This window comes from Lemur catta, chromosome 6 (genome assembly GCF_020740605.2).
Source record: "Lemur catta isolate mLemCat1 chromosome 6, mLemCat1.pri, whole genome shotgun sequence".
NCBI lineage: Eukaryota > Metazoa > Chordata > Mammalia > Primates > Lemuridae > Lemur > Lemur catta.
Window position 1 is genome coordinate 48,651,167 of NC_059133.1, and position 20,583 is coordinate 48,671,749.

The following is a 20,583-nucleotide window of genomic DNA, read 5'->3' on the forward strand; positions in this document are numbered from 1 at the left end:
AGGTAGTAAAAGTTGGAAAGCAAACGGAATTTGCACAGTTGGGTCTGAAGCCTAATATTTTATTTTTCTAGATAAAAATAAGATTGCAATATTATAGCTTCAGAATTTTTCTCCTGTCTAGTAAAACTTCATACAAAGCAGTTATTATATTGCCATAATTTTCCAAATAATAGCATGTTTTAGCAGATCTTCACTGGCTGCACCATTTACTGAATTTTAGTTTAAAATAAAACTTAATGTTAACTACATTTGCAGCAACTGAAAATGGTCTTGAAATTCAATAATTTTCTTTTTCTTACCCAAGTAACTAGAATCAATCCCATAGTATAATTAGGAATGTTTCAATTGACCTCTGGGTCACCATAAGCACCAAGCACATGGATACTAAATACATCCTAGAAAGACTCAGAGATGAGAATTATAACATTCTAGGTCTTCTGTCAAAGAATACTGCTTTGCAATAGACAAACAGAAATAGCTGAAATACATGGGCAATATGCTGCCTCAAATCCTTCTTGAAAGTAGGCAGTGTCAACATTATAAATCAATAAATAATATTTAGATAGCATAAATCTAAAATATTTTAAAGCATGTGCCTTCTAAAACAAAAACCTCCCAAAAGCCCACAAAACAAACAAAAAACCTGATTTAAATAGATTTTAAATACTTCCCTTTGAGAATAGTATAATCTTTCTATCCACATAACAGAAAAGACATGATTATTCCAAGTTTAGCTGCTGAATCTATCATATTTATAGCAATCCCATTCTGTGAGCATCTTGGCTGCTGAATCCTGTGTATTTGGAAAGACAGTAGGAGCTATAGTCACAAATTTACTTTAACTTGTTCAGCTATTTCAAAATGGCAGAGGAACTTCACCTTTGCAAAAAGGCAACCATGGTCTAACTGGAAAGCATTTCCAGAATCTCATGGTAGTCAGCAGTGGTTCTACCACTAACAGCTCTGCTTCTTACAAGAAATAGGTGAAATGAGAGAAATAGCCGAAAGAGAAGCAGCAAAGAATGAAAGGAGAAAAATCAGGGGAAAGTATAATGTAAGGAAGAGGGTAAGGTAAACATAAAATAAAAAACCCACACACATAAAAGAGGGGAGGAGGAGGGAAGAAAGCGATGCCCAAGAATGGGAAAAAACAAAGATCTCTCTTAGGATATAGTAACAAGTTTATCAAGCAACCTGAATAATTACCCTAAGAATGTCATTGTGAAATATACTCCAAACTCAAACTATTTTTTCTCTAACATGCCTAAAGTTAAATAAGAGGCAGTCTCAGCTTATCATTGCCTCTCAATCAGAGATTACTAGAGTATTCATGTTCACAAAAGGATTTGCCACATGCTCTTTTAAAGAGCCAACACTGTGAGCAAATTCAAAATTGGATTTATAAGAAATTTATGTTTATCTAACTCCTCTGAAATGGTTTGTATATAAATCGAGGTACAAAGACATTATCTTTCTTTCTGAATCTATAAAAACTTTTCATTCAAAATGAAAGCACTACTCTACTTTCCAGAAACACAAAAATTTTAATTCAAATGATCATGAAGCATTAAAAACTTTTCCCACTGTTTATAAACTGGCAGCACACCATGTGGTACGAACTGTTCTTTTCATGAATGATTATTAAAAAAAAGAAAATTCACTCTAATAATGTAGATAAATACAACCCAGCAATACTAAGATCAGTTTGTCTGCCAAAATGCTAAACCAAGTGGAAATCTAAGGAATATACTAGGCTGCTGGCAATGCTTTCATAGAGACCATTTTTGTCTAGATCTGTAGTTTTCTATAAAAAACTGTAATCCACAGTATTTTGGGCCTGGACGTTTATACATTCCAGGGGCTTCTGAACCTCCAGTTAATTTCTGTGGCAATCACAGGTAGGGGGCTCCTGAAAGTGTTCTGCCCTGGCTAGACAGACTTTACCTACAGTAGTCTCTTGAGGACTTGGTTGCCCATCTGAATTATTCTACATTTAGGGAGAATAAATTAGTCGTTATATAATAACTATACTGCCCTTCATTGTCATGAATGTAATAATGACCACCCCATTAGCAGGGAATATACTTTTGAGTTTTCTAACATTGTTCATTAATTTATGCTGATTCATCCTCAGTTTCCTAACTGATCTTTTGGCCCAATGGTTACCTAGGACTAATGGTACCAAATTGTGACAATAAACAAAATACTCAATGTTATATATACTGAGAAAAGACAAATAACTTAGCTGTTATTGGCCTGCTGCAGAATTAAGTTAATGGTATTCTCCAGAATGAAATATATATACTGAATTGTTCATCTCTTCCTTCTTATGCTACATGCAATTTAAGGACTGTAGCAAGAGTTGAATCGATAATCATATAAAGAAAAAACAAGTAAGAAACAACACAAATGTTAGCTGTTAATCTAATAAAATTTAAAATGAAAGCAAGTGAAAAGTGGTTCTCTCTAAGTCAGATTTTTATGCATTTTGTTTATTTTGGCTCCTAATAAACAAATGTTACTCACAATTGTATACAATAAAACTAATAAAACTCTAACACTAGTTATAAAGAAATACTAAATAAGACATTACAAAATGACCTTTTTCTTGGCAGTAGTAGCATTATAGGAAATTAAGAAGTAATCTATGTAAGTTACCAACCTGTTTCCTTTATAATGGACAAAACAGAAAAGGACTTCATTAATCATCCAATTGTTGGCATATGCCTGTTGTCCAGCAATCTATATAAGACAGGAACTGTCAGTGACAAGCGATGATGTGAGGCTTAAAATCATTGTATCTCTAATGTGTATCACAAAGAACATTTTTTTACTATTGTTTCAAGGGCTATAGAATTCAGTTGTACTATAAAAGGATCTTAGCTTTGAGAGCTTCCTTTTTGAATCTCTTGGCATCTAATAATTTCTTTTTTTTTTTTTCTTTCCCTTGAGACAGAGTCTCGCTTTGTTGCTGGGGCTAGAGTGAGTGCCGTGGCGTCAGCCTAGCTCACAGCAACCTCAAATTCCTGGGCTTAAGCCATCCTACTGCCTCAGCCTCCCGAGTAGCTGAGACTACAGGCATGCGCCACCATGCCCAGCTAATTTTTTTTTTCTATATATATTTTTAGTTGGCTAGATAATTAATTGCTTCCTATTTTTAGTAGAGACGGGGTCTCGATCTTGCTCAGGCTGGTCTCGAACTCCTGACCTCGAGCTATCCACCCGCCTCGGCCTCCCAGAGGACTAAGATTACAGGCTCATAAGCATCTAATAATTTCACATAGCCCAGTTCTTCTGGTCACTGAAGAACCCAATTCATACTAACAAGGGCAATGTGTTAACCTCTCCATGGCTCATGATATTATAGAAAATGCAACCTACAGGAATGCTTGACTCAAGGGAATGAATTGCTGGTAGTGACTCCTGGAGGGTGGTAGGAGATATTCTGGGTGGAAAAGCCTGTCAAATTATACTGTCAAGGGGGCAGCCCACTTGCTTGACACTAAAATTGGCACTGATTATCATATTACATCGTATTAACACATTTATATATTTTGAACTACACAGCATGGTCCTGGTATTGAACGCTAATATAGTATTAGCTCAAACTACTCAGTTTACATACATGTATGTTGCATAACCTTGACTCACATGTAACTTTCATTGGAGATTATTCTAATTGTAATTAATCTGTTATTTCTCAAGAATAGACATTTTTACTTCATATAAATTCATGGCAATATTTTTAACATGTTACTGAAATGGTATGGTACCTTTGTTATTATATTTCAATACTTAATCAGTGATTTGTGGATTTTTCTAATCCCCAATTTAACATTTCCAAATACTGAAAATAAACTAAATACACAGCTCGAATTTTGTTTTTTACAACTTTCTTTAAGGAAAATGCTGAAAGCAGAATCTATAAAATGCCATATTTTACCTTAATTCTAGATGAAATAATAAAATAGAAATTCATTAATTCATGTAAATAAAAATAATATCCCCTCAAAAAAAGATCTTATCACATTTTTACAGATAATAGTGCAAATTAATAATTACACAATTACAATAGCCTCAAAATTGTATCTCATTTCATTACTCAATTCTATTATCTTCTTGCAGTTTTATGATTATTCTGGTGAGGCTGAAATTTATGAATTCTATTAAAATCGAAGGCCTTCCAGTACATTAAAATAATACTGAGACCATTATGATTTTTTTATGAATAATTATTGTTTTAAACATCTTTGTCTTCACATAAATTATGAAAATTTAACTCAGAAGAAAAATATTATAATACCATAATCCATTAAATAAAAAGTACAGTGAGCTAGGTCAAAGTCAGTATTTTAAGAAACAATTACGGTAATGTACTCAAGAGCACTTTTCTTGTTCACTAGGATAGGAAAGTGAAACAAAATTAGTATTTTACTCCATGACAGCAAGTTTACTGCACTTCTAAATGTTTGACTATCTCCAAAAATACAATTCTTGTTTTATAATACACACACATTTTATACTTGTGAGTAAGCATAGTAATTTTTCTTTTTGAGAAGACATTACAAAATGAAGCACTGAAATGAACAAAACCTCACAGGCAAAATTTTAGGAAATCTGAAATCATCTTGCCTGGGTCATAATTCAAAGACAGTGACAAATGTTAGGGAAGAAAAATCAGTAGAAATATAAAATATGAAAAGTCTTTAAAATCCAGACAGCAAATATAAAAACAGACCTAAGTGAAAGCTTGCAGAGATATTTAAAGAAATGAGGTATGATGGAGTCATAGTGCTACAATATATCTCAATGTATTAAGTTCATAACCTATATTTTAAAGTTGCAAAATCAACAAATCATAAACTATTTGCTGCTGTGTTCACATGATCTTTGCAGTTGGATGTTTAATTGTCACTGATACATTTAAAATAAGCATGAAGCTAAATGCATGATCATATGGTGAGCTTATCTGCCGCATAAGAAGGCAAATTATAAGTAAAAATGTAAGCAAACAATGTTGTATTAATAATAAATACAGCTTCAGGCATTTAACATTATCCATATTTTAAAAATTTAAATAAATGCAACTATTTTATACAGAACTGTACCATTTATTATACACACAAGTATATCAGTTCCCTTTGTTTACAAAGGCTGGTTATAGATAATATGGAATGTTACAGTACCATCTTGCATAAAATTCTAGTACAATTTTTGTACTTGAAAAAGGGTGCAAAAACACCAGCCTAATAAATCTGACTGAATGGAAATATCTTCTCTTTCTTTTTAAAAAGTACATCATTGACACATACACCACAAACTGTACATAAGCTCACTTTTAAATCACCAACTGAAGACATAGTAGCAGGTGTACTGTAGTATTAACTATCCCTCCCACCAGTTTAATTTATTAAAAGCTTGCACTGCTACTCATTCAAGAGCCTTTGTTGATGTGTAAGCTTGTAATATGAATTACTGAACCCAGGTAAGTACAATTTAAAGGAGGCCAACAACAGCTGCCAAGAATTATTTGTAGTAAGAAATGTCCTTCTCACAGAAGACTCACTTAGGAGCAAACATTCTTTAGGATATCTTGCTTCCTTCAAATATATTGTAGCTGGTCAAGATTCTCCATTTTGAACTCTGGATGCTGGTGGTTGCATGAAATCCTTAAAGGGAACTAGTGCCTCTTTAAGTGCAGAACAGACTTCTGAAGAAGAGCAGGTGATGCATTCTACTAAAGTTGGGTATAAGGCAATTACTTGTGCCCAGGTATTTCCATCAACTGTAATGCAAAAGTATAAAACCTCAAAAAAGGGTAGATTTAAATAGCAGAGATTATCCAATCAACATAAACACAATCCTTTAAATGCAATGTAAAGAAAAAATTCTGAAATATGAAGATTCTATAAGCTCATATCTTTTCATTTTTTTTATCTTTGGAAGATTATCTGCTATATTTAATAAGGTATGGGAAAAATATATGATGAGTGTGCAAAGTCATCAATACTAAAAAATTTGATAAAGCACATTTTAAATGGTACTTCAATTTGTGAAAGCTGTAGAAGGTAACAAAGTAATATAGAATAATCCAAATCTTTGTCATTTTCAGTATAACTGCCAGAGAATGTAGTGTACATCTCAAGAACCATAGAAATAATTCAATTTTTTATTTAGTTGTCCGGCAAAACCATAAATCATTTGAAATATAAAATATTCAATGATTTTTCTACTAATGTCCTTAATACTGATTTTATAGATCCATTCTTCTATTGCACTGTTTGCTAACCTTTAACATATACCACTAGATGTAGACTCTAATGGGGAGGGACCATGTCTACCTTCCTCACCACTATCATGAACAACTAGTACACAGCTGAATGCTATTTTTTGAATGCACAAAAGTGTTATATCCCAATTAGTAATCTTCTTATACTCTGAGATCACATATTATATTCTATTTTCCTATAAGTAAAATAGTGTTGAGCACCCAATACACAACAAAACCTGCTGATAGATTTTTGTTAGACAGTAAACATTTTCTGGAATAAGTCTCAAATCTGGGAGGCAGTATAGTATGAAAGAAAGAATCTATTCTCGGTGTAAGGAGTTTTTATTTTTCACTCCAATTTATTGGGTGTCAAGTGCCTAAAATTCTTTCTGAATAAAGGCAGTGCTTGGTGTCCCTGGTCAAGTCATTTGATTTCTCTTTATCTCAACTTTTTTCACAGTACAGTAAAGGAATGAGTTTCTTAAACTAGTGTTCCTCAATTTACTTCTTAAGAAAAAGTTCATGGCAGATATTGCATATCTCTCTTTTTGGGGAATAATAGTTCATATTAATTTATTATGTGTTTGCAATCAAAGAACAGATTTAAGTATATCTAACCAAGGGTTTCCAAAATAATTTGATTATAGAATTTTTTTTCCATCCAATATCTACTGACATCACTCATCGTTAATGTTCATTCCTTAGTATATATATCTTGAAAATGCTGAACTGTTGTTCATTTAACCTCTTTTCCCAAACAGGGATATCTCTTTCTTGGGGTGGGCTTGGGAAGAAGAAAAGGAGCTGTTTTGTATGTTAAGAATTCACATCACATTTCATTTGTAAAAGAATTTTGCTGCTTAACAGAAAACAAAAAAATACGTCTAAAAAACACTGGTTTAAGAGTTTAAAACAGTCTGCTCCAGTTATCTTCTGTGAAACTTTACACTAATCATTTAACACAAGATTATACAGATTGAAACCTATGTAGACTGTCCCAGATAGAAAGTCAACTGACCAAATGAATTTTTGGTTTATCATGGGAAAACATAAAAATATATTAAAACAACATCTTAGATAAAACTCAAAGGAAGCTATTCCTATTCCAATTTCTTAAACCAAAATATTTTTAAAAAACCCACCATATATCTTTGTGAGGACTTTGGGCTTAACTATATAAAAAAATTAAAAAGCTGTATGAATTGACATAGAAAAATCTCCATGATATTCTGTTAAGTGGGAAAAAAAGAGATTCAGAACAGTAGATATGATATAGGGCTATTAGGCATCATTTGTGTATACTGAGGGGTTATTAGAATATGTATTTTGTATTTACACAATAAACTGGACGCATCTACAAACTAATAAAAATGGTTGCCAATGTTGAGGTAAGAACTGGGCAGATAGAGAATAGGGGAAAGATCATATTAAAAATTTTCCCTATATGTCTTTATATATATATGTGTGTATATATACATATATATATTTTTTTTTTTTTTTTTTTTTGAGACAGGGTCTCGCTCTGCTGCCTGGGCTAGAGTGCAGTGGCATCATCATAGCTCACTGCAACCTCCAATGCCGGGGCTCAAGTGATCCTCATGCCTTAGCTTTCCAAGTAGCTGGGACTACAGGTGCATGCCACCATGCCAAGCTAATTTTAAAAAATGATTTGTAGAGACGGGGGTTCTCACTGTGTTGCTTAGCTTGGGCTCAAGTAATCCTCCTGCCTCAGCCTTCCAAAGTGCTAGGATTACAGGTGTAAGCCATTGTGCCTGGCCTTATTTCTGGATTTTTGAATCATGTATATGTATACTATCTATTTAAGATTTTAAATAAAAATCAAGTAAAATGATAAAAACAAAATCCTCCAAATAAAAAATAAGTCCAACAAATGCTTCCTCTTCCACTAAAACACCCTAAAACAAATAACAAAAGTTCTAAATAGATTTTGAGTATATTGGCTCTACACCTTGTAGCCAACCTCCTGAATTAGGCTTGGAATGGCTATGAGCAATCCAACATATTTTTGCTAGGAAAGCCAGGCATTCTTAAGTTATCTTGTTTTTTTAATGAAGCTTATTGTACCTTTCTAATAGGTTACAGTATCACCATCATCTTGTATGATTGCACTCAATTTAAATTTTCATTTCATATGTCCAGAGCCATAATTCAAACTCTCTTAAACAATTTTTAACATTAATTTAGTTAGATCACCTATTAATATAATGACTACACTGCCCTATCCATGGCCCATGGGCTTTGTGAGTTTTTCTTTTTTCCTTTCTTTTTCTCCCTTTGTACATATTCTGGTTAAATTCTTTTTTTTTTTTTTTTTTTTTTTTTTTTTAAAGAGTCAAGGTCTCACTGTGTTGTTCAGGTTGGTCTCAAACTCCTGAGCTCAAAGCCATCCTCCTGCCTTAGACTCCCAAGTAGCTGGAACTATAAGCACATGCCGCCTTGCCCAGCTTCTGGTTAAATTCTTGACAGCTGTCTAAAGATCATACAAAATCATGCAAGTACTATCCATTTAAATATACATGTAGTATATCTATGGTAATAACATGGAAAATAGAGAATTTCCTGTTTATGTCTTAAGTATATGTTTTTATAATAAGAATCAAATTTTATCCTGTGATTTAATACAGACTTTACTGGTCTTAAGGAAGTCAATGCATGGGTTGCCTCTCTGAAAAATCAACCAGAACATCCTTTTTTTTTTTTTTTTTTTTTTGAGACAGAGTCTTGCTTTGTTGCCCAGGCTAGAGTGAGTGCCATGGCATCAGCCTAGCTCACAGCAACCTCAAATTCCTCAGCTTAAGTGATCCTACTGCCTCAGCCTCCCAAGTAGCTGGGACTACAGGCATGCACCACCATGCCCGGCTAATTTTTTCCATATATATTTTTAGTTGGCCAGATAATTTCTTTCTATTTTTTTAGTAGAGATGGGGTCTCGCTCTTACTCAGGCTGGTCTCGAACTCCTGACTTCGAGTGATCCACCTGCCTCAGCCTCCCAGAGTGCTACGATTACAGGCGTGAGCCACCATGCCTGGCCAACCAGAACATTTTTTAAAGAAAATCCAAATCTGCACTCTGATGGAATGAATTCAGGACACTGCCCCAGGCTTTTTCCTAGAAATCCCATCCTTCCCTTTGGGTTGAATAAATGACAAGTGTACTACCTTCTTAAGATTTAGTATAACACTCACCCTTTTTAGGCCAAAGTACAAATGGGTGAATTTTAAAACCAGAAAAGTATGTATTTACTTTACTTATGTAATAGTTGAAAGAAACAAATATCCTGAAACTCATTTATTAGTCATTTGCCTTGAATCTCCTTTTTTCTTGGGTATTAAAAGTAATGCTGCTTGAAGTGCCAGTCTGCTACAAAATAAGAAGCTTGTGCCAGAATGTAAATCAACACACTGCTTTCTTCTTCAACAAAGTCTAAGTGTATAAAAAAAAGTCAGCTGAATCAAACAGTGAGTTTAGTGACACAACTGATTTATATCATGGTGTCAGCTCTTTATCTTGTCCTGGACCAGTAACAAACTCTTAAGACCAGTGGTTGGTCCAACAAACCACATTTTAAAAAGCAAGGGATTTAAAATAGAACCAAACAGGGTCCAAAAAAACCTCTCAAGAATCTTACAATGTAAGGGGAGATAAGTCATGTATACATATAATTGTAATACAAATAGAATACTTCAAGACAAAGGTATACATAAAAGTGCTATGAGTTCAATGAAAAGAGAAATGATTTGCCTTTAAGAGATTAAAAACAGAGCTTAAAAGTGGTGTGGTATTCCAACCAGGTGGATATAGGCAGAAAAATGAAATAAGCAAAAGGTTGGAAATTTTGGGAAGATGGAGAATTTTAGTTTAGTAGGAGAGTAGGTTAAATGAAATCTAGTGGGAAATAAAGCACGAATAGAATGAAGTCAGATTGTAGTACTCTTTGCAATCTGGTAAGCAAATGAAAAATTTTCTTGTTTTGAGGGGATGAAAAAAATAAATAAGAAAAGCTGTGCTTTGAAAAAATTATTTCTGGCAATAATGTAAAAAATGGATTTGACAAGAATGAGTAACAGAAAGGGAAAACAAATGAGAAAGATCTATAAAAATGATTCAAAGTTATTTACATAGTTTGTATCTAGACAGTAAATCAGTACAAATAGAAGATAAATGCCTTCCTCCAGCCCAGGATGAGTCAATGATCTTCTACATTAAAAATATGAGATATGAATTGTTCATGCAATACCCTGAATTCAGACCAATTTAGTGAAAAAAATCAGCTAAACTGTTACATAAAAAATTAAAACATTACAAATTAATTTTACTTAATTGACATTTTAATGGACTTGATGGTTTTCTGTCATGAGAACTGGAGAAAAGAATGTCTGCTGGCTGCTGTGTTTCTAAAATTAAGTTCATTTAATAGTAATACAAACATCCATCACAAATAGAACATAAACATTACGAGTTTAGAATAAATGAGTTTCTAAGCACTTACCATTCTCAGGCTGAGTTTTCTTAAGGGAATCAATCAGAGTACTGACTGCTTTTAAAACAAATATGATTTCTGTTACTTGTTGCCTAAAAAAAGAGATGGGAAATTATTTCCATTAAGATTTTCAAATATGCCATGTATGTGTCTTTTTTAAACTAGGCTTGTACAAACAGACATACTTTGGAAAAATAGTGAACAGAATACAATGCAAAGTTAATGTTAGCTTTAAATTCTTATAAAAGTAAAAAACATTTTACTAATATGTATTTCAGTGTACAATCAGATTTGTAATTGTTCCTACCATAAGTTATCAATTAAAAAGGAGGGAGGCGATCTACTCATACAAATCTAAATTGATTTGGAAGATATTTCACATAACTACTTAAAATTAAAATATTTTATAATATATACTTACAAATTTTTTATACAAAAGTTTTTTTTCCCACTAATTATACTAAAAGAGATTTGCCAAAGCTTAAATGGAAACAAAGACTACTAATACCACCTGGCACATATTTTACCATGCTGTTACAGGTACATTAAAAATTACAATGGTACTTATTTAACTTTCTAATACTACAAACAAGAAACATGCTCAAAACCAGTCCTAGGGTGATACTACTTGGAGACATCAGCAATGAAGAATGAACTTGGAATAAAGGATCAATAAGAGTAGCTTGATTCCCTTCCTTCTCTCGCAGAAATAAAACTCTTCTGCTCTTCAGTCCTCTCTCACCTCACCCTATTCCTGGTATGAATCTGTATTACACCAGATAGAGTTCTACAGATAGAATTTTTCTAATACTACGACAGGGTTCTATTTCAACCTTCCATTTGTAAGCATGAAAGTATTTTATTGTGTCACAATGTAGCTTTAGAATTTAATGATACTGCAACAAACAATGATACAATATAACTTCAGAGGACAATTATAAATAGGGCTCAATTTAAAGGCAGTAGTTAAAAAGAAAATACTTAAAACATAAAAAAAGAAGAGAAAGTTGCTTTCTGAAGTCAATGTTATAATAAATAATTTAATAAATAATATTCCATTCAAAGCAGCTTTATTACTGCATTTCCAAGTATACTTCAGAATTCAATTTTGATTAATGAATTTTCAATCATGCTCATAAAACCAAATTACTAATACGTCTTTGGAATGTTTTTGTATATAAATTTGAATATGAGGAATTATAATTTATGTTCCAGAAATTCAGAATACACTGGATCCTAAAAGATGAAATACAAATGGCTAATAAGCATTGGTAATTAAAAAAATAAAGGCAGACTATTTTTCATTCATCAAATTAGAAAAAGATAAAATAAATGATATACTGGCAAATAATTTAAAAGTGCTAAAAATTAAGGAAAGGGGCATTCATATACTCCTGGGAGAATGTAAATAGGTACAAATAAATCTCTGGTAGGCAATTTGGTAACATATATCAAAAGCTGTAAAATGTCTGTATGTTCTGACAGGTCAATTCCAACTCCAGAAATTTATTATAAGTAAATAAGAATGTGCACAAATACTTAAGCCAAGTAATTTGCCTCTCCAATACTACCTTATGAGATGGGAACCAAAATGATTTTCCTGTTTCCTGACTTTGATAACTTTGTCTTCCCATGTTATTTTCTGTTTGCTTCATTTGCTTTGCCTTAAACTCTAATTTCCACATTTAAAAAACAGAGTGGCAACCTTATCCTAGTTTATGACTGCATCTTTTGATGGATTCTGGTTTATGCTCCAACTGTGATTAGCCTTGGCTTATCAAAAAGGCCTAGAGCCCCTTCCACTGACACAGCTTGGATAGGTAAGAAACAAATCAGTTTGGGTCCAAGGGCTTAATTAAGCTGATTATATGAAAAGAAGACCTAAGATACAGCTAGCCAATGTAGAGAGATACCTAGAAAGGACTACAAAACAAAGATGTTCCTAGAATATGGTTTATCTATGATGTTCACTCTAGAGAAATAATATCATGTGCTCATACAGATCCACAAGTCTTTATCCCAAAATCTTTGGGAGAAAACATATTTTGGAATTTAATTATTTTTTCAGATTCAGAAAGTTAATTTGGTGTATCTATTCATTTGAGAGAGGTTATTACTTAACCTCCATGAGGGGTCTGAAAAAGCACCCCATAATAAACACATTAATATATCTGCAGCAAAACCTATGAATATTTATAATGTATGGGATAAATAAAATTACAAACAAACTCAGGTTAGTTCAGATCACTTATGAAAACACTTGCTTTTCAGAGCTTTCCTTGTTATTAATAATTATGACATCAGTACATTTCCTTCTTTAATAAAATATATACCTTGGAAGAGGGCATTTACCACTTAATCTTTCATCTTCAATATAGCGATGTAGTACATCTTGGGACCTCTTTAAAAGCACTGAGAGTGCCATTCGTGAGATGTAGCCTTCTTGAGGTGTTGTGACTTTATTACTGAAGGAAAACTGAAGCAATGTTTCAAAACACATTTTAGAAAATTCCTCTCTCAAACGAATATCAATCTCTGCTTCTGCAAAATTAACAATTTTTGATGGTTAATAAAAGTTAAATCAATGTGGCTTAAATGATAATTCTTAGTAGCAAACTATGAACAAAACTACGAAGGAAATTCCTCAATCTAATGAAAGGTACCTATGAATAACCTATAACTAGTAGCATATATACAGTGAAATTTTATACACACACACACACACACACACACACGTGTGTGTGTGTATAAAAAGAGAAAGAGAGATACAATTTTTCTTCCACACAAAATCAAAAACAAGGCAAGACTCTGTATACCCTTATCATTTCAACATTTTTCTTGTCTTGGTCTTTCCCATCAACAGCACTATAAAATATACTTCACAATGGTTTTCCACATGGTCAAACTTGCAATAATCTCTCTCACTCTCTTTTTTCCCCTCTCCTATTAACTTCTTTCCTGGAACATGACCTCTGCTCCAGTCTGAACTAGTTGCTCTCTGTTCAGCTATATCCTGGAACTAGTCTTTACCAACTGTTTCCATTTTCTCTTGTGTTAGATCCTATTTCCTAGATCTCATGCCTTCTCTTTTCTTGGTTAATTTCTTTGTTTTCATGAAGCATATTCTGAAGTATTAATAGCTTCCTAAGAAGGAACGAATGGGAAGTAAAATTTCTGAGAACTTGTACTTCTGAAAATGTCCTTATTCTACTCTGATACTCAACGTATGGTTCCCAGCAGCATAATCACCACCAGAGAACTTGTTAGTAATCTGAATTCTCATGCCCCGCCCTAGTCTTATTGAATTAGAAACTCTGGGGGTACAGCTCAGCAATCACTTGTTCCCTAGTTGATTATGATGCATGCTGAAACTTGAGAATTACTGTTCTACACTCATACTCAGTCAATAGTGTGCCTGGGTATGAAGCTCCATGTTAAAAATCCTTTCCATTTATAACTCTAAAACTATTGCTTCAATGTCTTTCAGCATCCAATACTGCTACTGAGAATTCCAATGCCATTTTGATACAGTTCTTTCATGTTGAATTTTTTGTTTTCTTTCTGAAATCTTTTAGGATCTTCTCATTATCCCAGGTATGCTGATATTTCTTGATGATATGTAGGTCTTTTTTCTTTTACTGCTTTGGGTACTGAGTGAACATTTTTAATTTGGAGTTTCATTTCTTAAGTTCTTCAGTTTATTGCTTTGATAATTTTCTCTCAATTTTCTTCATTCTCTCTTTCTGGAAGGCTTTTGTCAAATGTTAGACTCCCTGGATTCATTTTATTTCTCTCTTCTCATATTGTCCACATTTTTGTTTTTGCTCTGCCTTCCAAATTGTTTCCTCAATGTTTCTTCCAACCCTTCATTAAAATTGTTATTTCAGCCATCACGTTTTTAGTTTTCTATGAGTTCTTTCTTGTTCTTATTATTCTGTTTTTATAGCATTTTTTCTAGTTTCATGGGTGTAAAATCTTTTATCTTTTTGACCATTCTAATTATATTTGTGGTTTTATGTTTTCCATGACTCTGCATTTTATCTGTTTTCTTCCAGTTTCTTTTACTCTATTTATTTTATTTTTTGGACTTTTTACTCTATTTATTTTATTTTTTGGACTTTTTCCTTTGTGTTGGAGGATTTCCTTAAATGTCTGTGAGCTTTGGCTGCCAGATCATACTTAAGAGTAGAGAACCAGTGATCACTGGAATCTCTGTGTTCATAGCCTTGTTTAGCAAGCCATGACTTTGTATGTGTATGTTTAAAGAAAACTCCTAGTTAATGCTGAGAAGCCATTTGTGACCTATGGCAAAGTCACTGGAAGAATGTCCATGCACCTTTCTTGTCCTGGTACATGCAATACTATAAATAGCAAGAGAGATTATCAGAAAACTACCAGAAAAGTATAACTGATAATTCAGTAGCCCTTATTCAGCTCAGGATATTCATATTTGATTTTGAATATTATTCTTAATGTGTATTTTATAAAAATTATCTAGAAATTTTTACACCCTTAATACTAAAAAGTTGACTACATTAAGATAAATAGGCTTTAACATTTTTTTCTCTGAGGTTCTCATGTTTATTAAACCTGCACTTTACCAGGCCAGTTTTTAAAATTGGGCTAGAAAAAATAGTTTATGAAGTAAGTATGAGAGACATCTAGTGGTCAAACTATGTACATAAATGCTCTTTAAATTGCTCAGCACAAAATAGTAGAAGCTAGTCAAAGCTCTAGTAAATCCTGAGGATTAAGGATATGCATCGCATGAATTAATAATTTTTTAATCATCTCACAGAAAAATATCACATTATAGTGCCGCAATTTCATTTAAGACTTGAGGTCAGGTTTAGAAAAGAGAACTAATAGCAAAAAGCAATTTATATATCAGTTCCCAATTAAGGCAGCATAATATGATAAAAAGAAGCATGTAGCTCTTTTTAAGTATGAATCTGGCCTCCAGCCTGAAGATTGTGAGCAGTTTTTTCAACCTTTCTAAATCCATTTCTCTTTCTGTAATATGGCGGTACCTATCCTTATAGAAATGTTGTGAGGAATGAGATAACATCTTGTACATAGTTGCTATTCACTAAATGTTAGTTCCCTTAACAAATGTTAAGGCACCTTATTTTTTTTAATAGACTAACTCTGCAATTTATAGCCCTGAGAGGTTGTTATTAATATCTACATTTTAAAGATTACAAAACTGAGATTCAGAGAAGCTAACCAACTATTAAGTGGCAGAATACACATTCACTGTTTTTTATACTATGTTGCCTTCCAAAAATCTATGACTTCAAAAACTGGTAACTTGTGTCAGCCTGTAATGACTTCATGGATTCCATAAAGTGCTTTTCTATTTAATTCATCACAGTTTGTAAATATGGCTGCCTATACCCACAGAATATTCACATTTCCCCCTCATAAAGCTTAATGTTCTATATTACGTTCCTAAAAATTTCCTTACAATTCTCCAGTTTTACACCTATCGCAATCATAGGATTAAATACTTTTACTGTCAATTTCTTTAAAAGTACTTCAATACTAATACTTTTTAAAAAAATCATTAAAATAACATACCTGTAAATGAAGATGACTGAGAATGTATTGAGCCCTTGTTAAGCATAGTCATTATCTGACCAACAAATTCTTTAGGAATAAAATTGGCATAAGGCAGTATCTCAGTGCTGATAAGTTGAACTACCTAAAACAAAAGGGCAAATTCAGACACTTTTTTTTTCTTGAAAGAGACTGACTGACTCGAATCATAATTTCTAGAGTAAAATTAAAATTTGATTTTAAGAGAAAATCAGTTAAAGAATTCTCCTTGAAAGAAGTACACAAATATTTTAATGTTAATATACAGGATGACTACTAGTCTGCTTCCCTCATCTGTCTTAGTAACTTTATTAGAAAACAGTCAATACTATAACTGTTCACTCTGCAACCATTTTGACAAATGTTGATCTTCAGCATGATAACTCCATACAGTGCTCTAGAGAAAAACAGCACATGAAATTTACCCATGTTAGAATAAAATCTCCAATGTGGGATTAAGAATAAGATTTAAATAATTTTTTATACCAGAAATTATAAGCTATAAGAGAAATTAAAGTTACTAATATATTCATTTTTGTCAAATAGCTTATTTCTAACACATAATGTGTTATTTTGCCCTCCAAAGAAAAAGAAAATTTCACAAGAGTTTTAATACAGTAACAGCACCGAAGTATCTATATGACACTGCCCTATGCTTTTTAAATGTATACTTTAATTTATTTGATTGGGTTTACTTAAAAGTTCCCCTATCACACTTAAAAAACCAAAACTCCACCACCACACCAAAATCCATAACCAAAAAATTATTTCTTTAAATTCCATTTATAATCCTCAAAATATATTCTTTAAAAAATACTGTTTTAGAATTTCTTGGGGCCAGGCGTGGTGGCTCATGCCTGTAATCCCAGCACTCTGGGAGGCCGAGGCAGGTAGATAGCTCGAGGTCAGGAGTTTGAGACCAGCCTGAGCAAGATCGAGACCCCGTCTCTACTAAAAAAAAAATAGAAAGAAATGATCTGGCCAACTAAGAAAAAATTAGCTGGGCATGGTGGCGCATGCCTGTAGTCCCAGCTACTTGGGAGGCTGAGGCAGTAGGATCGCTTAAGCCCAGGAGTTTGAGGTTGCTGTGAGCTAGGCTGATGCCACGGCACTCACTCTAGCCTGGGCAACAGAGCAAGACTCTGTCTGTCAATCAATCAACCAATCAATCAATCAATAAATAAATAAATAAAAGTAAAATAAAAAATAAAAAAAGAATTTCACGGGCTTTATGTACAGCTGATTAAGAATGGAAAATTCCAAGTAACTTACTGATTAGTTTGAACCACAAACACCTGGTTTGCCACACTGCAGAGCAAACGCTCAAATACATGCTCCCTGAGTGGATTTATTTCACTGCTTTTTAAACTTATTAAATGGACACAATGAAGTATCTAGACAATATGCACATGGTACAAGACTATAACAAATCTATGGAAGTCATTTTAAAAATGTCAGTTCTTTAAAAATCAACCTTTAACTTATAAAAATTTTAACACATTCAGGTTCAATCTTAACCCATTAATATATTCTTTTAGCTGTTTTATAGTTTTAACATTTTTACTATTTGGTTTTCAAAAATGGTCAAAAGAAAATGTTTTAAATAGCTTCCTCACCTCAACATCAATACTTTCATTTCTTTGAAACTCTTGAATAGAGAGATTATCTGGAGGTATGCTAAAAAAAAAAAATAAAGAAGACATTTGGTTTTTAAAGGTGAAATATTCCCTGAAAATACAAACAAAAAATAAACAGTACTCAAATATAAAAAAATTTTATTTTCTTACCCAGGTTGGGATATTATTGTTTATTTAAAAGGATATTTTCAATTAAATTAGTTTAAATGACTAAGCTAATTATAAACATGATACTCCAATTACAAAAATACTTGGTCTAATCCTGAACTGAATAAAATCTGAGAACTAAACTTCTTTTAGTACTGTGAATGAAAAAAACAAGGAAAGGTATCATGTGGCTGTGGTAAAAATTATCATTGTGATGATAACCTGAATTCATTTATGTTGGCAGTGATTTAAGACAGCCTAAGTCAAGCTGCTGAATTATTCACTTGGAGAGGGCCCATTAATCATTAATTTTTAATAAATACAATGCATTTAAGATCTTTACAATAAAGATAGAGGGCGTCTGCAAAGAAGAGGATTGATTCAGATTTTCTAAAGCAAAAATTGGCCCAGCAAGAATCAAGGAAATCAATAGTTCTGAGAGAACCAAGGTGGATTCCAGACTCTGTGGCTCATAATAAGAATGAAGAGTAAAATGATCATTAACTTACAAAGCAGTAAAATATTAATTATTTTAAAATAGCTGAGAATAGGATGGTAATAATTTCTACAATAATGACAGCTAAAGTTAGAGAGCTGGCCACTGTAGTAAGAGCTTTATTTGTATTAATCTCATATGTTCCCACAGCAACCCCATGTAGTAATTATCATGTAGTCGACAGAAGAGTACATTGAAGTGTAGAATGGCTAATATGCCCAAGAACTCACTGCAAGTAAATGCACTACCACAATTTGAACCTAGATTTATCTGATATTTGAACCTACATCATTCTTTTATGTCGCAGAGATAAAAAAAAATATTAGCACATTTAGGTTTAGAGTTATAATACACAATTTTGTATCCAGGGCTATATGGGCACCAGACCATGGTTTGCTTTAGACATTTTTCATTCAACAAATATGTCCTCAAATTAAAAAAAAAAAAAAAAGAAAGAAAAAGAAAAAAAATTAAAAAAACCAAATATCTCCTGAGTACCAGCTACTTTGCATCAGGTACGATATTTTGGTGTTCAAGATCCAGCTGTGAACAAGATGGACTCAGTCCATGTTTTACAGAACTTACATGCTGGTGGCCAAGTCTTAGACTAACTTTATAATCTGGTAATAGGAAATAGAGGAAAAAATTTAAAGACATGTACCCAAACCTGAACCAATGGTAGATATTTTATAACCAATACCATCAAAACAGCTTCACAGATATATCCGCATCTCTATAGATAAAAGTTGTGTTTAATTTTAATTTACAACCAAGGAATCTAAGTGTTTAGTGACACTAAAAGATTTGTGATGATGGTAGAGGTAATGGGCTGATTATCAGTAAAAAAGAAACAAATGAAAATCTTATTAGGAACATACACTAATATTATTTGGATCAGGTATCAGAAACACTGAACTGGATTGTTAAAATATCTTATAACGAGGGAAGAAAATAATACACAAAACTAAAAACTGAAAGGTTCACTCCTTTCAATGCCAATGAGCCACAAAATCAGGAAATTATTTGATTGTGTACAGGCTGAGTATCCTGATTCCAGAACCAAAACTAATGATATTTTACTATATTTTATGTATTTATGTTTTATATTTTTATTATTTTATTGACAGGTCTCACTCTGTTGCCCAGGCTTGAGTGCAGTGGCATGATCATGGCTCACTGCAACCTCAAATTCCTAGGCTTGAGCAATCTTTTTGCCTCAGCTTGCTCAGGAGCTGGGACTGCAGGTGCACCAGATCTGGCTGACTGATTGATTGATTGACTGACTGTAGAGATGGGGTTTCACTATGTTGTCCAGGCTGGTCTTGAACTCGTGGGCTCAAGTAAACCTCCCACCTTGGCCTCCCAAAGCGCTGGGATTACAGGCATAAATCACTGCACCTGGCCTATTTATTTTAATTTATAATTAGCATTCTTACTGGAGCATATCAAAAAATACTGGTTGAGCTTTAGAAAATGGTGATGATTAACAGAATTTACCTATAAATTATAAGGGGAGATGGTCAATATGTACAAATGGGCCACATAAGATCCTTAAATTCTCTAAGTTTGAAAAGTGTAAAAGTAACTTTTAAAAAATTCTTTTCATGACATTTATTTAAAAAAAATTAAAAAGAGCCTTCAAACTGACAAAGTGTTATTAGTATTTTTTTGTCAGTTCTCTATAGTATATTAAAAATGTTTGTAATGTGATATAATTCATACTATAAATTCACTCTTTTAAAGTATACAATTTAGTGCACTTTAGAATATTCATAAAGTTGTACAACCATCACCATTTCTAATTTCAGAATATTTTTATCACCCCCAAAAGAAAGTATGTACCCATTAGCAGTTCCTCCCCATTTTCCCCCTTTCCTCACCCCTGGGAACTGTAAATCTACTTTCTGTCTCTACAGATGTGTCTATTCTGGA

At 32.8% G+C, this 20,583-nt stretch overlaps 1 protein-coding gene across 3 annotated transcripts in view; it reads right to left on the minus strand.

The window, feature by feature from the left end:
• Positions 1-5,095: 5,095 nt before the first annotated feature.
• MON2 (MON2 homolog, regulator of endosome-to-Golgi trafficking) overlaps positions 5,096-20,583 on the minus strand; it is a 107,561-nt gene continuing 92,073 nt past the window's right edge. For all 3 annotated transcript variants that reach the window (XM_045553457.1, XM_045553456.1, XM_045553455.1), the window contains 5 exons: positions 17,988-18,048; positions 16,354-16,477; positions 13,107-13,314; positions 10,783-10,865; positions 5,096-5,785 (listed from right to left, as the gene is read on the minus strand). In XM_045553457.1, coding sequence (XP_045409413.1) covers positions 5,622-5,785; positions 10,783-10,865; positions 13,107-13,314; positions 16,354-16,477; positions 17,988-18,048 — 640 coding nt within the window. In that variant the 3' untranslated portion in view covers positions 5,096-5,621. The remainder of the gene's footprint in view (positions 5,786-10,782; positions 10,866-13,106; positions 13,315-16,353; positions 16,478-17,987; positions 18,049-20,583) is intronic.